Raw genomic sequence first — 25,460 nt, 5'->3', positions numbered from 1 at the left:
GGCAACCCTACCCCTCACTCAGTGGCGTACCTAGGGTAGTTGACACCTGGGGCTGGTCATTTTTTAACACCCCCCCCCCCCCCCCTCCAAAATCCAGTACTAGGCATACCGAAAATACAAAACATTCAGGACCTATAGAGCAATTCTACCATACCATAAGCTTTAATTTCTACGAGTCACACAAGGAAAAGGAAAGCATCTTAAACGCTTCAGTGAGCACTAGAACATCAATTCACCTATTGTAAAACGAAACCAGACAGAATAATACAGATCGTCGATCCTGCATAGTCAATGCCAACTGAAAGCCATGTCTTTTTCACAAACACAGATACACCCTAATCCACTATAGAATAAGTAATCATAAACTTTCTATTTAGACAAAAATTAAACTGAACCCCCAAGATGCCAGACTCTGCATACAATGCAACACCACAGAAACAGAAAATGTCCCCTAGTACTGTGCAAAATATAAAGACAGTAGATGTACATTTGAAAAAACTAACAAATACCAATCACCACTTTACAAGTTAACAAATAGAAATAAAACAAATAATATCATTTTATTGGACTTATACATTTAGCTTTCAGAGGCCAAAACCTCCTTCCTCAGGTCAATACAGTATAGTGCTGTTACAGTATCCTATCCTGGTTATTTAGATTACATCTTGCTCAGTAGTAGCTCAAGGTGAGTAACATTCAGGTGTTGTGGATATTTCTCAGTCCCACGAGGGCTCTAAGTTTGCACCTGAAGCTTTTGGGGATAAGTGACTTGGTCAAGATCCCAACGAGCAGCAGTGGGATTTGAACCCGCAACCTTTGGATTGCAAGACCAGTGCTCTAACCATTAGGCCACTGCAGCCACCAGGTTGTAGCCACCTGCAGGTAATTTGGGCTAGGAACTGACCTGAGGAAGGGGTTCTGTTCTCTGAAAGTAAAATGTATTAAAATTAGTCCAATAAAAAGATTACCTTATTTACATGTTCTATTTATAATCATTTATTAACAGCTACAATACTACTTTATCCTAAAGCAAAAAAATAAAAATATATATTTTATTTACAGTTTGTTGTCTCTGGTTTCTGCTTTCCTTAACTTCTTTTCACTGTCTTCCTTCCATCCAGCATCTGTCTTCGCTCTCTCTCTGCCATCCAATGTCTGCCCTCTCTGCTGTCCCCTCCATCCAATGCCTGCCCTCTCTCCCTGCCCTTTCCATCCACTGTCTGCCCTCTCTCTCCCTTCCATCCACATCTGCCCTCTATCTCTGCCCCTTCCATCCACCGTCTGCCCTCTCTCTCTCCCCCTTCCATCCACTGTCTGCCCTTTCTATCCCTTCCATCCACTGTCTCTCCTTTCTCTCTGCACCTTCAATCTACCATTTGTCCTCCATCTCCCATCCATCCAGGGTCTGCCCTCCCTCTTACCCCCCCCCCCTTTCCATCCAGGATCTGTCCCCCCCTCTCTCTCTGCACCCTTTTCCCCAGCACAGACCCCTGGAGAACCCCACTAACTACCCTTCTCCATTGAGAATACTGACCATTTAACCCTACTCTCTGTTTTCTATCTTTTAACCAGTTTTTAATCCACAATAGAACACTACCTCCTATCCCATGACTCTCCAATTTCCTCTGGAGTCTTTCATGAGGTACTTTGTCAAACGCCTTATGAAAATCCAGATACACAATCCAGCTCATTTTCGAAAGAGAAGGGCGCCAATATTCCGACCCAAATCGGGAGATGGGCGCCTTTCTCCCGTGGGCGCCCAAATCGGTATAATCGAAAGCCGATTTTGGGCACCTCCAACTGCAATCTGTCGTGGGAACAGACAAAGTTGACGGGGGCGTGTCGGAGGCGTGGTGAAAGCGGGGCTGGGGTGTGTTTATCGGCCAAGCAGAGATGGGCGCCTTCGGCCGATAATCGAAACAAAATGGGCGTTTTTAGCGAGAATTTAGGTCACTTTTTTGGGACCCTTTTTTTTTCACAAACAAGTCCCAAAAAAGTGCCCTAAGTAACCAGATGACCACCGGAGGGAATCGGGGATGGCCACCCCTGTCTCCCCCCAGTGGTCACTAACACCCTCCCACCATAAAAAAACAACTTTAACAACTTTTTTGGCCAGCCTGTATGCCAGCCTCAAATGCCATACCCAGCTCCATGACAGCAGTATGCAGGTCCCTGGAGCAGTTGTTAGTGGGTGCAGTGGACTTCAGGCAGGTGGACCCAGGCCCATCCCCCCCTACCTGTTACACTTGTGGTGGTAAATGGGAGCGCTCCAAACCGCCCCCAAAACCCACTGTACTCACATCTAGGTGCCCTCTTTCAGCCATAAGTGCTATGGTAATGGTGTAGAGTTGTGGGCAATGGGATTTGGCTCAGCACCCAAGGGAAGGGAGCTATGGACTTGGGAGGTATTTTACTTTTTTTTTTTTTTAATTGTTACAAGCAGTGCTTTTTTTGTAGAAAAAAAGGTGCCGGTACTCATTGTGGGCGGGGTCACCACACGTGGCACCGCCCCTATTATAGCCACACCCACATTAGTCACACCCCTTATACCAGCCATGGCGCATATAAACAGACATCATTGAAAATATTAAACTAGTATAGGAGAAAAAATAATGTGATTTCTTTTCATTATAAATAATTTCTGTAAGCTGTTACAGCTCCAGTATACCCAGTGCACAATAAGACAAATTCCAAACACTAAAATGAAAATAAAATGATTTTTTCTACCTTTGTTGTCTGGTGACTTTGTTTTTCTATCCATATTGGTCCCAGTCTCTGATTCTGCTGCTATCTGTTCTCTTAACTCCATTTCCAGGGCTTCCTTTCCATTTATTTCTTTACTTTCTTCCTTTCTTCTTCTTTTGTTGCCCTGCATCCATAAGTAAAAGCTGGGTCCTCCTCCATGGAATTGACTGGAGGAGGTATAACATGGATCCAGCTTTTGCCTATTTTCTCCATCCATGTGCAGTTTTTCTCCTCTTCCCTTTCCCTCATCTCCATCCATGTGCATCTTCTTTTTTCTTTCCTCCCCTCCATTCATGTCCAGCACTTCTCCTCTCTCCTCCCCTCTATCCATGTCCAGCATTTCTCATCTCTCTTCCCTCCTCTGTATCCATATAAAGCAATAATTCTCTCTCCCCTCTCCTCCATCCAAGTCAGCATTTCTCCTCTCTCCTAGCCAACTCCTCCATCCATCCATGTCCAGCAATTCTCCTCTATCTCCTGCTCTCCTCTCCATCCATTTCTAGCATTTCTCCTCTCTCCCCTCTCATCCATGTCCAGCAATTCTCTCTTCCCTGTCCTCCCCTCCCTGTCCAGTGATTCTCCTCTCTCCCCTCCATGTCCAGCAATTCTCTCTTCCCTGTCCTCCCCTCCCCATCCAGCGATTCTCCTCTCTCCCCTCCATGTCCAGCAATTCTCTCTTCCCTGCCCTTCCCTCCCATCCCATGTCCAGCAATTCTCTCTCCCTTGCCCTTCCCTCCCATGTCCAGCAATTCTCTCTTCCCTGCCCTTCCCATGTCCAGCAATTCTCTTTCCCCTGCCCTTCCCTCCCATGTCCAGCAATTCTCTCTCCCTTGCCCTTCCCTCCCATCCCATGTCCAGCAATTCTCTCTCCCCTGCCCTTCCCATGTCCAGCAATTCTCTCTCTCTTGCCCTTCCCTCCCATCCCATCAATTCTCTCTCCCCTGCCCTTCCCTCCCATCCCATGTCCAGCAATTCTCTCTCCCCTGCCCTTCCCTCCCATGTCCAGCAATTCTCTCTCCCCTGCCCTTCCCATGTCCAGCAATTCTCTCTCCCTTGCCCTTCCCTCCCATCCCATCCCATGTCCAGTAATTCTCTCTCCCCTGCTCTTCCCTCCCATCCCATGTCCAGCAATTCTCTCTCCCCTGCCCTTCCCATGTCCAGCAATTCTCTCTCCCTTGCCCTTCCCTCTCATCCCATGTCCAGCAATTCTCTCTCCCCTGCCCTTCCCTCCCATTATTTCCAGCGATTCTCCGCCTCTCCCCTGCCCTCCCATCGACGTGCAGCGATTTTTCCGTCCCTCCCCTGCCCTCACCTCTCCCATATCCAGCGATTCTTCATCCCCCAGCGTCCTCCTTCACTGCCTGCCAGCCAGCGTCGGATGCAGAAGTGAACGGTGCAGGCAGCGATTAGCTGGCAGCATCATAGCTTCCCTCTGCAAGTCCCGCCTACAACTTCCTGTTTACGCATAGGCGGGACTTGCAGAGGGAAGCTACGACGCTGCCAGCCAATTGCTGCCTGCACCGTTCGCTTCTGACTCCGACGCTGGCTGGCAGGCAGTGAAGGAGGACGCTGGGGGACGAAGAATCGCTGGATATGGGAGAGGTGAGGGCAGGGGAGGGACGGAAAAATCGCTGCACGTCGATGGGAGGGCAGGAGAGAGGCGGAGAATCGCTGGAAATAATGGGAGGGGAGGAGGAGAAAAAGGTGCCGGTACGCCGTACCGTTGCGTACCGGCACAAAAAAAGCACTGGTTACAAGTGCCCCCTAGGGTGCCCGGTTGGTGTCCTGGCACGTGAGGGGGACCAGTGCACTATGAATCTTGGCCCCTCCCAAGACCAAATGCCTTGGAGTTGTTTGTTTTTGAGATCGCTGAAAAAGGAAACCGCCCAGCTCATATCCACACACATCCGATGCATTTGCCTGGCATAAACCGTATTATCGAAACAAAAGATGGACGCCCATCTTTTTCGAAAATACGGTCTCTCTCGCACCTTCACGTACCTGTTCTTGGAGATATGCCCCTCAATATCAACTGGCTCCCCTTTATCCACATGTTTGTTCACCCCTTCAAAGAAATGTAGTAGATTGGTGAGGCAAGATTTCCCTTCACAAATCCATGTTGACTTTGTCTCATTAATCCATGTTTTTGAATATGCTCTGTAATTTTGTTCTTAATAATAGTCTCTACCATTTTGCCCGGCACCGACGTCAGACTCACTGGTCTATAATTTCCCGGAAATCCTCTAGAACCTTTTTTAAAAATCAGCGTTACATTGGCCACCCTCCAGTGTTCCGGTACCACACTCGATTTCACACAGCTCACAGTTCATCTCATGTGTGTACAGAATTCTATTACATATGTGCACAAATGACTCCTAACTTTAGATGCCCTGGTGGCCAGAAATCCTTAACATGATCTATGGTTCAGAAAGCATGCAACCTTCTCCTGGGGTGGATGGTTATGGCATCATTTTACTTTTTTTTTTTTTTTTTTAATGCATGTTCCCAAGAAAAGAAGGAATGAATTATTTGTTACTGTGTTGGTGTGCAGGAGCCTGAGGTGTTCATTTTCAAAGCCCTATTTATGTTTTTTACTTCACTAATTGGCATTTAGACATGTGTATCATCTGCATATCTAAATCCTGATTTTGAAAAGTCAGGGTGTACATAGCCAAAATATTGAATATGTGCATGTGGCAATGGAGGATGGTCTGGTCATGTTTTTGCTGGGACTAGGGCGGGGTCAAAACGACCCATGTGCGTACATATTTGTCTGCCAATATCAGCATTAAGATTTACACCTGCTCCTGATTAGGTAAAGTGGCTTGTTTTGTTCAGTGCTGCTCTGGAAAGGTTAAGGATGGTTGCCTCCTTAATCCACCAGTGGTTTTGCACCTTCCAAAAGTGATACTGGCAAAGCATATCGGGTGCTGTAATAGCTTTGGAAAACCTACACATGGCTGACACACATGTATGTTCCAGCACATATTTGTGTGTGTTCTGGAATATCAACATAACATGTTTATGTTGCTGTGTTGACTCCCATTGATAATTTGGATGTTGATTCGTACAAAATGGATGCTCCCACTGCATGCAACCAGTATATACATGTCTGTTCCTGGAGGTATTTCAGAACAGGCTCTATATTAGTAGATCCTATTCTGAAGTACTAGCCAAAATTGACACATCCCAACTTGGACATCTCATTTCCGATTTGGATTTTCTATGTAAAATAGACTGTGAGTCTATTAGAAAAGTCAGTCCTAAGGAGTTCTCCTGAACTAAGATCCTCTGTTCTTGGAAGTTTTGCCTAAGGACTGTCAGCTTCTTAAAAACGGCTCTTGGTGTGTCTCTTCATTATCTTTTGGCTTTTGCTCTTCAGTTGCATCATGTTACTAAATTCATGCTGTGTGCCCACCTGATTGCCTTTGTGCCCTTGGTGCTCTTTGAAGTGTTAAAGGTTTCATTGCCAGTACCATCTATATTACAGAACTTTCTCATATAGGCTGTTTTAATTGGGGAAAAAAATAATCCTGCTTTGTTGTAGTGGTGTAGCCAGACTGCCAATTTTGGGTGGGCCTGAACCCAAAGTGGGTGGGCACTAAATTTTCTCTCTACCCCCCCCCCCCCCCCCAGCAAAATTTAGTCACACTCAGATGCATTTGTCACACAGGGTAAAGTGCTGCTTTTCAGTGCATCAGATTTCAGACAATTTATTTAATAGCCTAATCCTTTTCAGTGAGCTTTCAGAGGCCAAAACCTCCTGCCTCAGGTCAGTATAATGCTGTTACAGTATCCTCTCCTGACCTAAGGAAGGAAGTATTGGTCTCTGAAACTTTATTAACACCATATTACTTTATCCTAAATTAAAAATAAAATTATTTTCTTTACCTTTGTTGTATGGCCATTTACTTTTTCTCATTGTGTTGCTCCCAGTCTCTAGATTCTGCTTTCCTTCGTTTTCGCTTAACTCTTCTGCCAGGGTTTCGTGGCCATTTGTCATTTTTCTCTCCTTTTTCTTTGCTTTCTTCAATATTTTTCTGCCTCTCTCTGTGTCCAGATTTAATTCATTCTTACTATCCATTCTTTAATTTCCTTCATCTACTTATGGCTTTTCATCTTTTTCTCACCCTTGTTCTCCCCATGCCCCTTCCTCTTATTCTCCAATCTTTCACTACTCCCCCTTTCCATGCAGCAGCTCTCATCTTTCTCTCCCCATCCTTCCAGTGTCTCCCCTCTCTCTCCCCATCCTTCCAATAGTCTCCTCTCTTTCTTTCTGCATCCTTCCATCGTGTCACCTCTTTCTCCCTACCCTTCCATCCAGCGTCTTCCCTCTTTCTCTCTCCATCCTTCTACCCATCTACCCTCTCTCCTGATCCTTCCATCTAATGTCTCTCTCCCTCCTTCTAACCAGTGTCTATCTCTCTACCCTTTTCTGTTCAGTGTCCCTTCTCTCTCCACATCCTTCCAGTCTCTCCCCTTTTTCTCTGCATCCTTTCATCCATCTCCCCTCTTTCTCTCCCCATCCTTCCGTCTGTTTTCCCTCTTTCTCTCCCCATCCTTCCGTCTGTTTTCCCTCTTTCTCTGCCATCCTCCCGTCTGTTTTCCCTCTTTCTCTCCCTATCCGTCCGTTTTCCCTCTTTCTCTGCCATCCTTCCATCTGTTTTCCCTCTTTCTCTCCCTATCCTTCCGTTTTCCCTCTTTCTCTCCCCATCCTTCCATCTGTTTTCCCTCTTTCTCTGCCATCCTTCCATCTGTTTTCCCTCTTTCTCTCCCCATCCTTCCGTTTTCCCTCTTTCTCTGCCATCCTCCCATCTGTTTTCCCTCTTTCTGTCCCCATCCTTCCGTTTTCCCTCTTTCTCCCCATCCTGCCATCCGTTTTCCCTCTCCCGATTCACCAGCCCCAGCTCCCATTGCCGGCCACTGCTGCTTTTCCTGATGAACAGCAGGGCCGACGCTACAAAAAGAAGCGCTCAGCTGACTGAGCTGAGCGCCAACGCTAACACGATGAGAAAAAATGTTTAAAAAAAAAAACGCGGCACCACAGGCAGCCTCAAAGCATTGGCTGCTGGCTCTGCAGGCTCCTCCCGTCTCTTACGTCACTGCCCCTGGAGCGAAGCAGGGGCAGTGACATAAGAGACGGGAGGAGCCTGCAGAGCCAGCAGCCAATGTTTCGAGGCTGCCTGCGGTGCCACGTTTTTTTAAAAACATTTTTTCTCGTCGCGTTGGCGCTCAGCTCAGTCAGCTGAGCGCTGCTTCTTTTTGTAGCGCCGGCCCTGCTGCTCATCAGAAAAAGCAGCAGTGGCCGGCAATGGGAGCTGGGGCTGGCGCGGGCCTTGAGGAAGAGTGGGTGGGCGGGCCAGAGCTGAAATTGGGTGGGCCTGGGCCCACCCAGGCCCACCCATAGCTACGCCCCTGCTTTGTTGGCATGAATCTTCCACTCCAACTCTTACGATGTGGCGCACCCACCTGATTTCTTTGTTAGCAATCCACTTGGGCATAGTGGATATTTCATCCATGAGAGGTGAACATTTTCAGCACGTCTCGGAGCATTTTTGGGCTACCTTGCAGCAGAATTCTCAGTCATCAATAGTTCCTTTGGACTATGTTTCTTCTTCTGTTTTGATGCCTCCAGCAGTGAAGATTGGGTGGGATGGGGTGGTGGGTATGGGGGCAGGGGGTGTGTAAAAGTGAGGGGTAGTTCTTGAATGGGAAAATACTTCTGATTTGGTAAATGCTTATTGCCACAATCTGATGTTTGTTGATTTCAAGTTTGTATTTTGCTTTGGCGATTTTGTGTTCAATAAAGATAATTTAAACATAAATTTATGCTGCTTCTTTCTGTTCAGCAGGCATATCTTTGGGAACAGCAGCAGAGGATTCAGCAGCTCAGAAGGCCGACACCTCTGGATGCCCTTGTGGTACCCAGTATGCATGCTCTCCACAGACCCCTTTCAAGGGCGCAGTCATCCCCCGCCTCTGCCACACTATCCTTACCTGTTCAAGAGCCGCCTGCCAAGATGTCACATCCTGTTCCAGAGCAGCCTGCCAAGAACCGCTTCATTACAGGTATCCATGGAAATGTGGACAGGGTCTATGACAAAGAGAGAGAGAAGGGGATGCGAACAAAGTGGGGGAGGCTTTTTTTCCCCTCAAAACCCATGTTACTGTTTGTTTCACACTTCTGTGATCTGCCTGATGGAAGAATTGTCCAATCTTAAACAAAATTTAGAAAAATAATCACTCGTTTTTGTACCAAAAAAAATCCTCTTCTAATGAAAAGGAACCACTAGTGCCTGACACAAACTTACACGGCCTTACTCTGTCCAATCAATCACCAGTACCTATACATCTCTAACAAGTCTGTCCTCTGTTAACATTTTTTTAAATTTAAAATTTTTTGCATATAAAACTTTAATTACTTTCTTGGAAAAAAAACCCTAAAGACCTGACATGATCCTGTGTTTCATTAACAGCGTTAGGGGACTTGTCTGTATTTCTCTTTTAGTTGCTTCAGTGTCTCATAGTGCTTTAAACCTTAACTGTCCTTTCCCAGAGTGTACTTTGCAGCTGTCTGTGCTGTGTTCATGCTTTACAGGCATGAAGGCGATTATCTGCATGGAGTGCAAATGAACTTTGAGGAAGGTTTTATTACACTTATTATTTCGAGTGTTTCAAGCCTATTGAATTCTTTCACTGAATACCAAAATTCCTACACCAGGAAAGAAAATGGAATCGTAAACAAAACACTGATGTAAACGTTAGAAAACTTTTTCTCACTGATTTTTCTACTGAAAGGAACTAATAATTGTCTGACAAAAGCTTATGTGGCCGTACTCTATTCAATCACTGCTTCTCTTATGCATTGTTAAAGATCTTTCATTTATGGTTAATTTTTAATTTATATATTTTTAACATATAAGACAAATTATTTCTTTGGGAAAATACATAGCTCCATGTTTTGTTAATAGCTGTATCTTGATCGATGAGCTCTAAAGCTCTGTGCTATTAACTGAAAGAGGAACATAAACAAGACCCTTGATGTCAAGGGGGAAAGGACGAGTCTGACACAGGTATTTTTTTTTTCCATTTTCACATCGGTGCATGTCAGATCTATATTTTTTCCCAGGTCAGCAGTTAACAAGTGTGGGCATAACTAATAGTTCCTTAGCATTCTCACCAGACCAGTCCAGAACCTGTGGTTGACTGTCACAACTCACAGGTTCTGAAAATTAGCAGGTAAGATCTAATTTCTCCTTAAGGTTTCTGATTTTAGGTTATAACTGATAAACACTGATAATGCATCCCTAGTGTAAAAACTCTAATTGGCTAAATAGCAGAAAAACATAATTTCCCCTAGTATTCTGTCACTTGCCCTTGGTTTGTCTTTTATCTTCTACTCAATTTTTGTGTGTTTTTTTTTTCTGTTCTGTCTCCAAAGTGACACAGACATACATTGTTTGATTCCACTGAAAAGGTATCCTGAACTAGTACCCATGATGTGAAAACACTGATAAACACAGATGGTTTTTCTGTACCCTAAAAAAAAAAAAACCTAATTAGCTGGAGAATAAACACCTAAATTTGCAATTGAAGAGATGAGTTCCAAAATCTGTCAAGTACGAAAAACTGTTCTCTGGATAAGTGCAAGTTTTTATTGTAACATACGAAAATGTTTGTCCCCGAGTATCATATATCTTATGCATAAATGCCTTTTAGTGCAAATTTCACACATCCTATGGCTATCTATAAAGGCAGTTTGTCTCTGGTATGAACTCACTTTTGAAAAAAAAATGTACTTAAGAGGTTTCAGAACTGTCCTCTTCAATTATAAACACCTAAGAGTAGTAGACATATTAATAGTTCTTATTTTTTTATGCAATAGAATATTGAGGCTCAAAGAAAGGATGCCTGGGAATCAGATCTAAAGTGAAAGCAATAGACACAAGAAACCTCTCCCCTTCCTGTCCCCTTCCATCATCTCCATCTCTGACCTTCTTGTTCTCCTCCCTGGGCTTTCCTCACACATTTGTATTTTTTGCACTCTAGGCATCGTGTATGACTCGGTGATGCTGAAACACCAGTGCTCCTGTGGAGACAACCGTAACCACCCAGAGCATGCTGGGAGAATACAGAGCATTGTGTCCCGCTTGCAGGAGCGGGGACTGCGCAGCCTTTGTGAGGTAACTGCCCACCCCAAGGAGCAGGCCACATGGTAAAACCGTGACCAGTGAGGTGTGGAATCACGAAGTCACTGCAGAGAGGAACAGACCTGAAGGAAAACCATAGTTGTAGTTTGCCTGTTTACTGTGAGGGGGGGGGATTGATTCAGCATTAGCACTCCTAAAATGGGGGGGGGGGGGGCAGCACTACCCCCACCCGAAACTACACCTATGGAGAGAACTGGAAAACTAGGGGATTCCTATCTTATTCTGGTGAAGGTAATACATGCTTTTACCTGGAGCTATAGAGGAGTTTCCTAGGATCACTTCCTAACCACAGATTTTGAAGCTAAATCCTGATTCACTACTAGAAAAAGGAGGAACTGTGAGAAGTGGTAGAGAGAGGTTTAGGTGGTAAAATTATCCTAATGTCATACATGAGCTTCTGAGATTACATGGTGCTTCCTTCTTCAGATAGTGTGGAGGAAAGGAACCTGTGTGATCTGAAAAGCGCATGTACATGAGTCAGCAGGACAAAAACAGGCAGTAATATGACTTCTTGGCCACCTCAGTGTGCAGGGTTTATGCCAAAGACTGAGAATCTGCACAGTATATGAGGAGGGTTAAAATTTTAGCACAGAAGAACAAAGTGAGGAGAAAAAGAGGATGTTCAACGAGTCTTTAATTCTGACAAGTATAAAATCTTGCCATCAGACCCCACTGGAGATTATCTTCAGATAATGGTACACCAGTCACAATAATGGTCTGTTTTACTCCAGGACCGATAGAGCTACTAGATCAATTTATTTCATTTATGTATTTATTAGGAGTTGTTTACTGCTTTTATGCAGAAATTTAACAAAAAGGTTTGTAAAAAAAATCTCTATCAGGAAGACAATGAAAAGAACAGCTTTTTTTGTATATGTGGTGAGGGGGGATGAGCAGTTTTTATAGCATCAGGGTAGATAATTTGAAATTTCACTAGACATTCAACATAGAACTGATGATTCCTACTTTAGAGAATGTGTATGTACATACCTGGATACAGAAAACGATACCTGTGTCAGGTGACTCTTCCTCCGTGACATCTCCTGAAAATCCAAAAGATAGCAAGTAGCATATTTGCACAAAATATTTGTGGGATATGTGGATCCTCTCTGGAAATAATCCTCTTATGGTCCTCATAGACCCACTGACATATCCTGAAATATTGGTGTTGATCAGACCCAAAACTAAATTGTTGTTAGGTGGTGTCATTGCACCCAAGTATTCCTATGTTGTGATCATCGTACAACCAATGTTAGGTAAAATCATTTTGGCAAAGATTTCAAATCAAAATCACTAAGTACAGAATGAATTTGAAATCAAAATCAGTAAATCAGTTGTGATTTTCAAATCAAAATCGGTCAACAAATGATTCAAATTGAGAATTGGCAGAGCAAGGTACTACTGTGAAATGCAGTTGACACAGGAATACAGGATTATAGAGAAATCCATCAATATTGATGCATGGATGTACAAATCCATGGCAAGAATTAATATATAAATTAGGTTTATAGAGTTTGGTAGCTTAGGCTCCAGTTTAGACCTCGCCAGTGTTATTGACCATCACAGTAATAAATCCATGAATCCTAAGATTAAATCAACAAGCATCATTTTAAATTATTTTTGATTTCATAACCAAAAAGATACAAAATTATTTGAATACGTGACTCCAAATCAAATCTAAAATCAAAATCAGGGTAAAAAGGGTGATTTCAAATATTAATGTAAAAAATCATGCAAAATGATTTTAAATTGTCATTTCAGTTTACTTGATTTTAAATCATACCTAACATTACATACAGCCAAAACATCATCAGGAATGCACAACTGCACATTTATTCACCTTTCCTTCCTCCCTTTGGGGTCCTTTTACTAAGGTGCGCTCAAAAATGGCTTGCGGTAGTGAAGGTGCAGGTTTTGGGCGCATGCAGAATCATTCTTCAGCATACCTGTAAAAAATGCCTTTTTAAAAAATATTTGCCGAAAATGGATGTGCGGCAAAATAAAAATTGCCACGCGTCCATTTTGGGCCTGCGACCTTACCACCAGCCATTGACCTAACGGTAAAGTCTCACACGATAATCGGGTGGTAATGACCTATGTGCAACAAAAAAGAAGTTACCGCAAGAGCCACACAGTAGCCATGTGGTAACTCCATTTTGGCGCGTGTTGGGCACGTATAGAACCTTACGCGGCCTAGTAAAAGGGTCCTTTTGAAAGTAGACTAAAAACAGAGGCAGCTGGCAACCTTCTATGTGTCTTGTTTATAGTTTTGCTAAGCTCAGCAGGAGTCCTCTATGCATTCCTGCCAGTGGGGGTGATGCCTCAAAATCACAATTAAAATCATGATTTTGAAGTTCTGCCCTGTCAGTAGGAACGTACACAGAGGACTCTCCCACACAGCTTAGTATTTTATTGTAATTACATTTCTGTTTTCAAAATCACCTGTAAGCCTGCTGCCCAAATGGCAGGACATTGGGCGATCTCCCTGTCAGTGTACATGTCTCTCCCCTGCTGATAACTTTCCAATTCATTGCCATTCTTAAATTTTGTAACATGTCAGGGTGCCCACAAGGATAATAAAATGGTATTGGTTTAGGGATCCTTGTATTTCACAAATGCGCACATACAGTTGTCAACCCTGAATAACTTTTTGGTTTGGCATTCAGTCTACACCAGGTTTTCTGGATGCACGATTATATTATATGACAACTTTTTGGTGTTGCATCTTATCCACGCCACATCTTCAGGCTATGTTAGAGGTCTATGAGGATCATAAGGGGATTATTTTGGGGGCAGCTTTTTTTCAGTTTTATATCTGAACTTCACCAAATGTTTGGGAGATATCCCAGAGGTGAAGAACAAGGAGAGATGGGCACAGATATTTTTCCATATCCACGTCATTGCATGTGCATGTTTCAGAAAGCATCTTTAAATGGAAGTATTAATTTTGAATCTTTTAGGTCCTGAATGTGTAGTACAGTGTTGTGAAGCCACAAAGGAAATTATTTTGGTAGTAGGGGGAAGGGGGGGGGATGAGCTCACACCTTTTTCAGTAGTAGCTTTTGGTGAGTTACATTCAGGAACAGTAGGTATTTCCCTGTCCCTGAAGTCTTAGGATCTATGCTTGTACATGAGCAATGGGATTTGAACAATGGCTTCCCTGATTCAGAGCCCGGAGGAGTAGCCTAACGATCGGAAGTGAGTTGAGATCCTGGGGAACCGGGTTCAGTTCCCTCTGCAGCTCCACGTGACCGTGAGCAAGTCACTTATCCCTCCGTCACCCCAGGTATAATATACTACTTAGATTGTGAGGCAAATTAACTGTAATAGAAATTGTAAACCGCTTAGGTCTAGGTAGTATATAAATACATAAATAAAATTAAGCTACTCCTCCATTCAGTAGGGATTTTTTTTTAAGAGCAGAATGGGACCAATTTGCTCCTCTTGTACAGTTTTTGTTTTAAAGGCTGTTCTTATGACCATGTAAAAGTGCCAAGGCCACGGTGCTCCATATCGGATTAGCTGGTGGTTCCTCAGCAGGGAGGGAGAAAAGCAAGACTGTGTAATATCTGAGCCATGGACCTTGTGACTTTGATTTGTATATACATCAGTTTAGGTTTCTGTTTTTGGCACCTTGAATGTGTCCCTTATGCACTGAGGGAGTGGTAGTGAATTGCACCAGAAGACAGGAAAGCCAGAGAAGCTGGGTGTTAGTTTAACAAACTCCTCTCTGTTATCGTGCCATGACTGGCCCTGTACAACTTCAGTGCCTGTCTGCTACCTTTTCTTGTTTTCCTCCGTTTCTCTTTGCCTTTCCATGGCTTTTGGTCTTTTTCCTCTTTTCATTTCTCTCTTCCTTTCCTCTCTTGCTCTGGATTAAGCGTCACTGCTGAAGCCGGTGTCCTGAAGGCTGCCCCCTTTTCTTCCTGCCTCAGTGTCTGCGTGGGCGGAAGGCGAGTCTGGAGGAGCTGCAGTCTGTGCACTCGGAGCAGCACGTCCTGCTGTATGGTACCAATCCCGTCAGTCGGCTTAAGCTGGACAACAGGAAGCTTGCAGGTGAGCTGAACTGAAACAAGACTGAATTTGAATTTTGGGCCAGTTTTGGCGCCAAAACTGAAATTTGGTTGGCCTCTAGTTTTGTTGTTCCTGCTGCTGCAGGTTCCTAGGTGATGCAGTGACAGAGGGTGATGCTTAGATGGGAAATGCTGGACTGGGGTTTTTGCTGACAGAGCTGCCCCAAGTTCAACAGTTGACAGACAGCACTTTCTGCCAACCTCTAGCATCTCGTACAAAAAACCAGTCTGGTCAAATACTAGAAGGTTAGAAACCCTGTTTGTTGGTCCTGGGCCTGGCTAATATTTTGAGGTCTGTTTAAATAAGAGGGGATATGCTAATAGAAACCAGAGCACTTCTATATAAATCACTTAATGTGCTCCAGACCAACAAAATGTGTATCCAAATTCTATTTATTATAACAAAGCACAAACCAACATGGATACACACCCCCTTATACCTGAACAAAGCTCAATCCTGCTTACATAATCTTTATAACGAATTGCTCAGTTGTGAAGGTGAAACTACTTCACATATAATCAGCGGGACTAACGTCCAGCCAGAGTCCCGGATTTCCGCTCCTCAGGCTTCTGAAGAAGCTCCTGAAGAAGTACCACAAAATGTGGTCACGCATTGAGGAGCTGAGGAACGTCTGGGGACATGTTTATTTTCAGATGGATCGGGCGAAGCTCTTCTGCAATGACTGAGCTGTTAAGAAAATTTAATTAATATACTCACAAATCCCAAGACACCAAACAGGCTTAAAAGACAAACATCTTTATTTTTGCAAAGGAGACAAAAATCCAACATCAATCAGGAGGTTATCTGACTCAAAAAAAAACCCCTCTACTCTTATAAACCTTTCTCCTTCAATGCCTACGTGCAGTTCCACAAAGGAGACATGGTGTCTGTGTGTCTGTCATCACAAATACATTTCAACATGTTACAGTTCTAGACTGTTAGTAAGCTAGCTAGGCAAAAAGCATATCTCAGAACATTCAGTTCTACTTATAATGCGCACAAGGTCAGAGCTGAACTGTTCCTCTTCTTCGTTTATTTAAAATTGTATGAATGATTAACCCTATATTAACACAATATTTTCTCTACATTTCCCTCCTGTTTATCATTGTTACATATGTTTTCTCAAGTCTCTAAGATAGATTCCTTTCCAAGACTCTTTCTTTTAATCCTGAAACTTCATGCAGTCTTGAGATTATTATATGCCAATGGAAGCTATGTAGTCTTTAGAGGAAGCCCGGCTATTGCCATCTTCATCATCAGGCTCTTCATGCTGGTACATAGTCTTAGTTAGGGTCGCATCAATTAGTCTTTGGAATAGGCCGCGAATACATGGAATGCAGCAGCATCCGCATGTTACCAATATGGCTGCAGCCACAGCAACCGTGGGTCAATACAGAAGTAATCAGCCCACTCCAATTCCCCCAAACCAATCTTCCATCCATTTGGTGAATGGGTCATCAAAGCCTGAATTTTCTACCAGTTCTTTTGACAAGGCTGTCAGTCCAGCCAATGCCTTGGTAATACTCCCATCGGGAGCTGTATTCAGAATATATGTACATCAAGAGAAAGGACTCAAATCCCGCAGTAACCTGGTTCCTTGCCTTGAACTCATTGGGTACCCCTCGAGTTACCCCAAAGTTGAGTGGCCAACTGATGAGGATGCACCGTGAGGAGCTCTGCTGGGCACAATTGATGAGCGATCGCCCCAGTGCTCCCACTGCCTCTCTGCCATAGCCCGAACCATCCAGACGACCCCCGGGCGCGAGAAGAGCTAGACAGCCAGCAATCCTACTCGAGGCTCCGTACACCGCCGCTGCACTCCCTGGCCGGAACGGCCCGGGCGCGGACTCGCTGGCCACAGATCCGGGACGCACGCACTACGAGGAGGGACCCGTGAGACCAGACCGGAAAGCAGAGGCAGAGTGGCAGTGGCCCATGGCGACACCGAAGTTCGACCTTGGCGCCGTCTACTGACCTGGCCTGGTCGCGAGGCCAGTCGGCGGACCCGACCACGCGGCCAATCGCGCTGCTGGTAACTTGGTAAGAGGACTGTCCCGGCCAGCGATTCGGGAGCGCCCCGCCCGACACAGCACAGACGGATGTCCTGGACTCGGGGCGAGAGGGCGATGTAACCTCTCGCCTGTACGGAACACTTCGTCCAACCCGGCCCGACCACGCTGTAACATCATCCGAGGGTGGGACAGATCAGGGGAGTTGCTGTGAGGCCCTCGCGGATTCTCTGTGCCTCGCGACTTCACTCTGTCTGTGCTGTGCATGGACTGGACCTGGTGAACTTGTGTCCCGATCTGTCTGATCCGACTGGTCCCAGGGCTGGACCTGGGGAGCTTTTGGCTAAGAAACCCAGTCTGCTCCAACCCCCCCTGACCCAGCCTGTCCCAGTTTATCCATCCTATCTGCTCCAACTTCTTCAGTCCAGCATAGCCCTGTCCGCCTGACCCAGCTCGCTCCAGCCTGCCCGCTACTCTGCTCCAGTCCATCTGTTCCAGCTTATCCCGGTCCTGCCATTCGGCTTTTCTCTGCTCCAGCTTATTCCACTCCATCCAGCGTGTCCAGTCCGCCTGATCCTGCTTGTTCCAGTATGTTCCAGTCCGCCTGATCCAGCTTGTGCCACCTGGAGGAAAGCGGCCATCGGGGGAGCCATCGGGCGAGACCTGCGGTTGTTTCCTTGGTCCCCGACGCGGGCGTGCGGCCTGGGGTTGACTGTGGCTATCTGCGGCCTTTCCCCACTGTCGTCCAGCTCCCGCGGCCTCTCTGCCTTGCCCCGTGCACCCCGGGGAGCCCGGGCTAGGGGTCTCTGCGCGGAGGAGCCAGGCGGACCATAGTCTGCCGCACTGGTCGCACCCGTGGTCCTGTGCGCTGCCGCCGCACTCCCCGGCCGGAACGGCCTGGGCGCGAATCGCAGTTGCTGACCACGCGGTGGCTTTGGGACGCGACCGGGAACAGAGGGCGGCAGAGTCCATCAGCCCCGGCCTGCGACAGAGGCAGTGTCCACCGGCCCCAGCTTGTTCCAGTCTGCAGACCCAGCATTCCCTGCCTGCTCTGATCCATCTGCCTGTTCCAGCCCGCCTGTTCCAGTCCGTCAGATCCAGCTTCTCCCTGCTTGTTCCAGCCGCAGTCTGTCGGATCCAGCTTCTCCCTGTTTGTTCCAGCTACCTGCTCCTGCCTCTCCCTGCTTGTTCCAGCTACCTGCTCCAGCTTGCCGCTGTCCGTCGGATCCAGCTTCTCCCTGCTTGTTCCAGCCGCAGTCCGTCGGATCCAGCTTCTCCCTGTTTATTCCAGCCATCTACTCCAGCTTGTTCCAGCCCGCCTACTACCTGCTCCACCTTGCCGCAGTCCATCGGATCCAGCTTCTCCCTGCTTGTTCCTGCCGCAGTCCGTCAGAACCAGCTTCTCCCTGTTTGTTCTAGCCATCTGCTCCAACTTGTTCCAGCCATCTGCTCCAACTTCTTCCAGCCCGCCTCATCCAGCTCATTCCAGTCCATCTGCACCAGCTTGTTCCAGTCCACCTGACCCAGCTCCTCCCTGTTTGTGCCAGACATCTGCTCCAGCTTCTTCCAGCCCGCCTGATCCAGCTTATTCCAACCCACCTACTCAGCTTCTCCCTGTTCACTCCAGTCCTTCTGCTTCAGCGGTGCCAGCCCACCTGATCCAGCTTGTTCCTGTCCACCTGATCCATCCTCTCCCTGCTTGTTCCAGCTTGTTCCAGCTACCTGCTCCAGCTTGTCCCAGTCCGTCGGATCCAGCTTGTTCCAGCTACCTGCTCCAGCTTGTCCCAGTCTGTCTGATCCAGCTTATCCCTGCCTGTCCCAGTCATCTGCTCCAGCTTGTTCCAGCCCGCCTGATCCAGCTCATTCAGCCTCTCCCTGCCTGTTCCAGCCACCTGCTCCAGTTGTTACCTCGACTTCTGATGCATATTGAAAACCTACTTTAACTGTTGACTGAATTCCTTTACTCTATCTTAACTGCTGATTGAATTCCTCTAGACACTATCATTCCCTATGCCTTAGCTGTTGCCTGCTGTCCCAGTCCTAGCCTTCCTCCTCTACTCCTATCACCTTAGCCACTTCACATCTATCCGCATCCACCTTAGCCCTATATATGACCCCTATACACATTCTTTTCATCGCCCTGTCCCTTCCTAACCTCTTCCCGCCTCCCCTTCCACTGTCTACCTCAGGAACTCATTGCCCACCCTTGTCCCCTCCCGTCCTGCTCATTACTCCCCTACCCTACCTCCCCCACCCCCACCACCTCCCCAGCTCTCCTGCCCCCCTCATCATCCCTAGCTCTCAACCTTCTACACTTCCTCCCCACCATTAACCCATCCCCATTCCTCCTTAACTCATCCCGTCTTCGTCATCTTCGTCGACCCTCCTCCGCACTCTCTTACTCCTCCTACTTTCCGCAGGTGACGTCAATCCCAATCCAGGTCCCCCTCACCTCTCCTCTCCTCTCCATATCCACGTAACCGATCCCAGAATGCCTCCAATCTCATCTCTATTCCCCTTCTCCCCCCCCGCTTCCCTCCCCTTCTCGTGTGCCCTATGGAATGCCCACTCAGTATGCAACAAACTCTCCTTCACCCACGATTTATTCATCTCCCGTTCCCTTCAACTGCTCGCTTTAACTGAAACTTGGATAACCCCTAACGACACTGCCTCAATCGCAGCCCTATGCCATGGAAGATATCTTTTCTCCCACACTCCCCGCCCAGATGCACGCGGTGGAGGCGTTGGGTTTCTTCTCTCACCCTCCCGTAGTTTCAAGCCCCTCCTCCTGCCACAGTCTCACTGCTTCTCATCCTTCGAAACTCATGCCATCCGGCTATTCTACCCGACACCACTCAGAGTTGCAGTCATCTACCGCCCCCCTGATAAGCCCCTCTTTTCATTCCTTACTGACTTCGACGCTTGGCTCACCGTCTTTCTTGATCCCTCATCTCCATCCCTCATTCTTGGTGATTTTAATATTCACATTGACAACCCATCCAACTCCTACGCTTCTAAATTCCTCACTCTGACATTCTCCTTTAACCTCCGACTATGCTCTACCACCCCTACTCACCGTAACGGCCATTGTCTCGACCTCGTTCTCTTCTCTTCCTGCTCACCTTCCAATTTCTGCACCTCAGTCCTTCCTATCTCAGATCATCACCTAATCACCCTCACACTTCATCACCCTCCCCCTCAACCTCGCCCAACTATAACCACTGCCTTCAGGAATCTCCAAGCCGTCGACCCCCCTACCCTATCCTCTCACATCTCCAATCCCTTCCCTTCCATCTCGTCTTCTGAATCTGTTGACACGGCTGTCTCTACCTACAATGAAATTCTCTCCACTGCTCTGGATACCCTAGCACCATCTGTCTCTTGCCCCACTAAGCGCATTAATCCTCAGCCCTGGTTAACCCCTTGCATCCATTACCTTCGCTCCTGCACCCGATCTGCTGAACGACTCTGGAGGAAATCTTGCACTCTGTCAGACTTATCCCATTACAAATTCATGCTGTCCTCCTTCCAGTCCTCCCTATTCCTTGCCAAACAGGAATATTATTCTCAATTAACCAATTCTCTTGGCTCCAACCCTCGTCGCCTCTTCGCCACCCTCAACTCCCTACTTAAAGTGCCCTCCGCTCCCCCCCCCTCACTCTCTCCTCAAACACTAGCTGACTACTTCCGCGATAAAGTGCAGAAGATAAACCTTGAATTCACTTCCAAGCCTTCTCCTCCCTGTGACTTCTTAACCCATTCCCTCAACCAACCTAACCTGGCCTCCTTCTCCTCCTTCCCTTAGATCACCAAAGAGGAAACTGCTCGCCTTCTTTCTTCCTCTAAGTGCACCACCTGTTTCTCTGATCCCATTCCCACCAATCTGCTTAACAACATCTCTCCTACAGTTATCCCCTCAATCTGTCACATCCTCAACCACTCTCTCTCCACTGCTACTGTCCCTGACACCTTCAAGCACGCTGTAGTCACACCACTTCTCAAAAAACCTTCACTTGACCCCACCTGTCCCTTCAACTACCGCCCCATCTCTCTTCTACCCTTCCTCTCCAAATTACTTGAACGCGCTCTCCACAGCCGCTGCCTTGATTTCCTCTCCTCAGGCCGTCCTCGATCCGCTTCAATCCGGCTTTCGCCCACTACACTCGACAGAAACAGCACTCTCTAAAGTCTGCAATGACCTGTTCCTTGCCAAATCCAAAGGTCACTATTCCATCCTCATCCTCCTCGACCTATCTGCCGCCTTTGACACCGTCAATCATAATTTACTTCTTGACACACTGTCCTCATTCGGGTTCCAGGGCTCCGTCCTCTCCTGGTTCTCCTCGTATCTTTCCCAACGCACCTTCAGAATATTTGCTAATGGCTCTTCTTCCACCCCCGTCCTGCTCTCTGTTGGGGTTCCTCAAGGATCTGTCCTTGGACCGCTTCTTTTCTCGATATACACCTCTTCCCTGGGCTCGCTGATCTCATCACACGGTTTCCAGTACCATCCCTATGCTGATGACACCCAGCTTTACCTCTCCACTCCCGACATCACAGTCGAAACCCAGGCCAAAGTTTCGGCCTGCCTTTCAGACATCGCTGCCTGGATGTCCAACCGGCATCTGAAACTGAACATGGCAAAGACTGAGCTCCTTGTCTTTCCACCCAAACCCTCTTCTCCTCTTCCCCCACTTTCCGTCTCTGTTGACAACGCCCTCATCCTCCCCGTCTCTTCAGCCCGCAATCTCGGAGTCATTTTCAACTCCTCCCTCTCCTTCTCTACCCATATCCAGCAGACAGCTAAGACCTGTCGCTTCTTCCTCTATAATATTAGCAAAATTCGCCCATTCCTCTCTGAACAGACCACCTGAACCCTCGTCCACTCGCTCGTTACCTCTCGTCTTGACTATTGCAACCTGCTCCTCGCTGGCCTCCCGCTTAGCCACCTATCCCCCCTTCAATCTGTCCAAAATTCCGCCGCATGGCTTATCTACCGCGTGAACCGATACTCTCATATCACCCCTCTCCTCAAGTCACTTCACTGGCTCCCGATCCGCTACCGTATACAGTTCAAGCTTCTCCTATTGACCTTCAAGTGCACTCAATCTGCAGCCCCCCATTACCTCTGTACCCTCCTCTCCCCGTATGTTCCCACCCGTAACCTCCGCTCTCAGGACAAATCACTCCTATCTGTACCCTTCTCCACCACTGCTAACTCCAGACTCCGCCCCTTCTGCCTCGCATCACCTTATGCCTGGAACAGACTTCCCGAGCCCATACGCCATGCGCCCTCCCTGCCCATTTTCAAGTCCTTACTGAAAGCCCATCTCTTCTACCTTGCTTTTGGCGCCTAACCACCTTCCCCATTCATGATACCTACACTGACTACATAGTTTGTAACCTTTAGATTGTAAGCTCTCTTGAGCAGGGACTGTCCTTCCCCATGTTTAAACTTGTACAGCGCTGCGTAACCCTGGCAGCGCTATAGAAATGCTAAGTAGTAGTAAGTAGTAGTAGTAGTAATGTCATCCACATACACATGTGGGTCGAATGATCCGCCAGGTGTCAATGCCCTCTTTATTCTGTGTGGAATTGATTTTGGCAGTTCCAGTGTTCCTGTGGGTAACATATAAAACGGCATGATGATTTGTATTAAAGTACACTCCCCATGCCACATTTGTGGGAGATGGGGTCTAAGATGGAGATCCCCACACATCCACCAGACATCAGCTCTTCCTTGGTCTTGATTCTGGAACGAATCGAGATGGTATTTACGGTTCTGTTTTCCCGTCAAGCTGACCCGATGATTGCAATATGATTCTGGTAGTGGCTTCAGATTCTGTTGCTTTCCTTGTCCTTCTATAGAAAAGCAAGTGTAGTTGCCTGGGTATGAGGTTACCTAGGGTATTCTAATTCTTCCTTTAGTGGGGGAAAAAGGTGTGACATTATAAGTCAGATGCCACTGGGTTAATAACTGCTGTTATATAGCTGGACCATGCACTGTAATCCCTCAGGATCATCAGGACTCAATCTGAAGGGTATGGTCCCCAAGGAAGGTCTTGCCTTAGCACACGCCACACAGTCACACTTGTTTATTTTTCCAGTAGTATAGATTACCCATGCCATCCATTCATTCTTTTCCTGGTAACCTGTTTCAAGTTCCAGTTTTTCTTCAATGGTCAGATTTTCAAATCTGATCATTTTAGGCAGGGAAAGTTCAAAGTTCTCTCAAGAAATATTTCTCTCCAATCTTTTGATAAAGAAGTGTCCAATGGGATCAGTCCCAGAGACGTATACTCCCACAGCATATAAACGTTCATCTGCCTTCCAGGGTGTTTGTAAAGTAATTAGTAGTTTATTGTAGTTTGTTTCATCAGTACATTCGGACACTGCTTTTTTATGATGGAAAATCTGCTTTGGATCTCAGTATCATCTTGTGTTTTTAGTAGGTAATACCTCCAAGGGGTGGAGCTCGTGCTCCAAATAGCTAGGTTCCATACAGTGCATTGATGGGTTCCGGAAGTATTTGTGGGAAGGAAGCATACTGTTAATATGTGTTGTAGCTTGAGGCCTATCCACTGGAATGGTGGTGGGCCAAGTTACAGGGCTTTGGCCAGCTGAGAAGTCCTGAATAGGCCTGATAACCCACTGATGGCCTTATAGTTGAGAACCTGCAGAGGCAGGATTGCAGGAGGAGTCTTAATGAAACCTGGTACAACTTACAAATTGATTGTAGCACATATGATGATTGAATAATGGACTAAAATGGATAAAATCTGGTTTTTAAAATGAAGTTTGTGGTACTCAGATCATAAGAGCATATGAAACTGAGATGTCAATAATAGGTTAATTTTGTATCAAGAAGAGAAAAATAAGATGTTTACAAAAGCGGAAACAGGTGCAAGATATTTTTGTAATAAGAAAAAAACATGTTATTGACAATAGCGGAAATCTTGTAATAGCTAGAACGGAAACTAGATGGTACAGATGGTACAGATGGACGCCTGCCGGAAAATTGACTCAGAGGTTAGGCAATAATAAGGAAAAAAACAGGGTCTTGCCATTGACTTGTATTGAGATCTTCGCCTATAAAAGGAGATGAGATTTAGACAGAAAGTGGGAAGTTTCCTCCAACACTTGACCGACAGCAGAACTCTGTCCAGTTGAACTCAGAATCTGTTTGATGAATGTACTGACCTGAAGACCTTATATTGGTGAGAATAAATACTTTATCTCTGGAAACTAACTTTGTCTTCATTTCTATATTTCTATTTACCTTCTACTTATCACTTGATCTACCAAGTAATCCACACACCAATAATACTGATTCCCTGAGCTAATTTGGGTTGATTTTCAATATAAAATATGTGGGAAAATAAAAGGTTAAAGATTTACTTTGATCCTAATGGACAGAAAGCTGTGGTCATGGGAATAAGGTTAGAACTGAGCCTTCTGATGCCTCCTCAACGCCAATTCCCTTGGGGAGGGATACCACTGGAATTCAGGGAGGCGTTCAAGCAAACTGTGGAGGCGCAAACCCTCTCTACGTCTCCATGGAAATGGGTTTCCCCGGGTCGTAGAGAGGGACATTAAAAACAGTGGTGACTGCCCGAATGCTGCTGTCCGAACACTGTCCCTTTTAAATTCTCTGTCCCACGCTTTCCTGTCCTTCTCCGTTTTCTGTTTGAACGCAGAGGGGATTACTCTGTGCGTTCAAAGGTTCGTTTTTTTCTTTTAACATTCTCTTCTATTCTATTCTTTTTTTATCTCCTTTTCATTCTTCTATCCTGTCCTTCTTTTGATTTGTGTGATGTGCGCAAGAGTGTGCTGGCTGTGTGATTGGTGCATTATACCAGTTCCAGGCGACTGCGATCTGGTATTTGCCGCCTGTTTATTTCACGCTCAATTCTTTGGATTGGTCTTTATGCGAGCTGTCTCAGCTTAACAATCCTTTGCAGTTGCGCGTTCTCTTTTTCTCATCTTACTCTGTATTTTTCTCTTCTTTTGTATATACCTATTGCCTTTCTCCCCGTATGTCTTCTGCCTTTTCCTACTGGCTCTCTACAGAGCTTCTGTTTTCTTCTCCATTCTATTCTCGGTTCTCCTTTACTCTCGCATGTTCTGTCTCCACCTATGTACCTTCCTACTTATCCCTCTGTCATTCTCTGTTTTTGTCCCTTCCCCGTTTTCCTTAGCTTTTGCTGACCCTCACATTGCTTTATTTCTCTTTTCTCCGTGACTGTCAGCCTCTTAGGGCGTTGCCCCACTTCCCCTTTTCTCTGCCCTGCTTTGCTCTGACTTTTTGGGCGTTGTCCCAGCCCCCTTTTAATACTTTTTTTGGTTATCCCCTTTGCCAACATCTACTAACATTTGTTTCTGACACTATACTTTCTCACCTTCCCTCCCTTGGCCGGCCGAT

General features: G+C 46.3%; 1 protein-coding gene across 9 annotated transcripts in view; it reads left to right on the top strand.

Moving 5' to 3' along the window:
* The window catches only part of HDAC7 (histone deacetylase 7), a 964,197-nt gene that overhangs the window by 767,691 nt on the left and 171,046 nt on the right, over window positions 1–25,460 (top strand). For 7 of the 9 annotated variants that reach the window (XM_030198155.1, XM_030198159.1, XM_030198158.1 and 4 more), the window contains 3 exons: window positions 8,595–8,814; window positions 10,795–10,928; window positions 14,891–15,011. In XM_030198155.1, coding sequence (XP_030054015.1) covers window positions 8,595–8,814; window positions 10,795–10,928; window positions 14,891–15,011 — 475 coding nt within the window. The remainder of the gene's footprint in view (window positions 1–8,594; window positions 8,815–10,794; window positions 10,929–14,890; window positions 15,012–25,460) is intronic. The other 2 variants (XM_030198154.1, XM_030198153.1) reach the window with 1 other exon arrangement.

This window comes from Microcaecilia unicolor, chromosome 3, assembly GCF_901765095.1.
Source record: "Microcaecilia unicolor chromosome 3, aMicUni1.1, whole genome shotgun sequence".
Taxonomy (NCBI): domain Eukaryota; kingdom Metazoa; phylum Chordata; class Amphibia; order Gymnophiona; family Siphonopidae; genus Microcaecilia; species Microcaecilia unicolor.
Note: the sequence above shows the minus strand (reverse complement) of the source record. Positions and strands in the feature narration are given on the sequence as shown.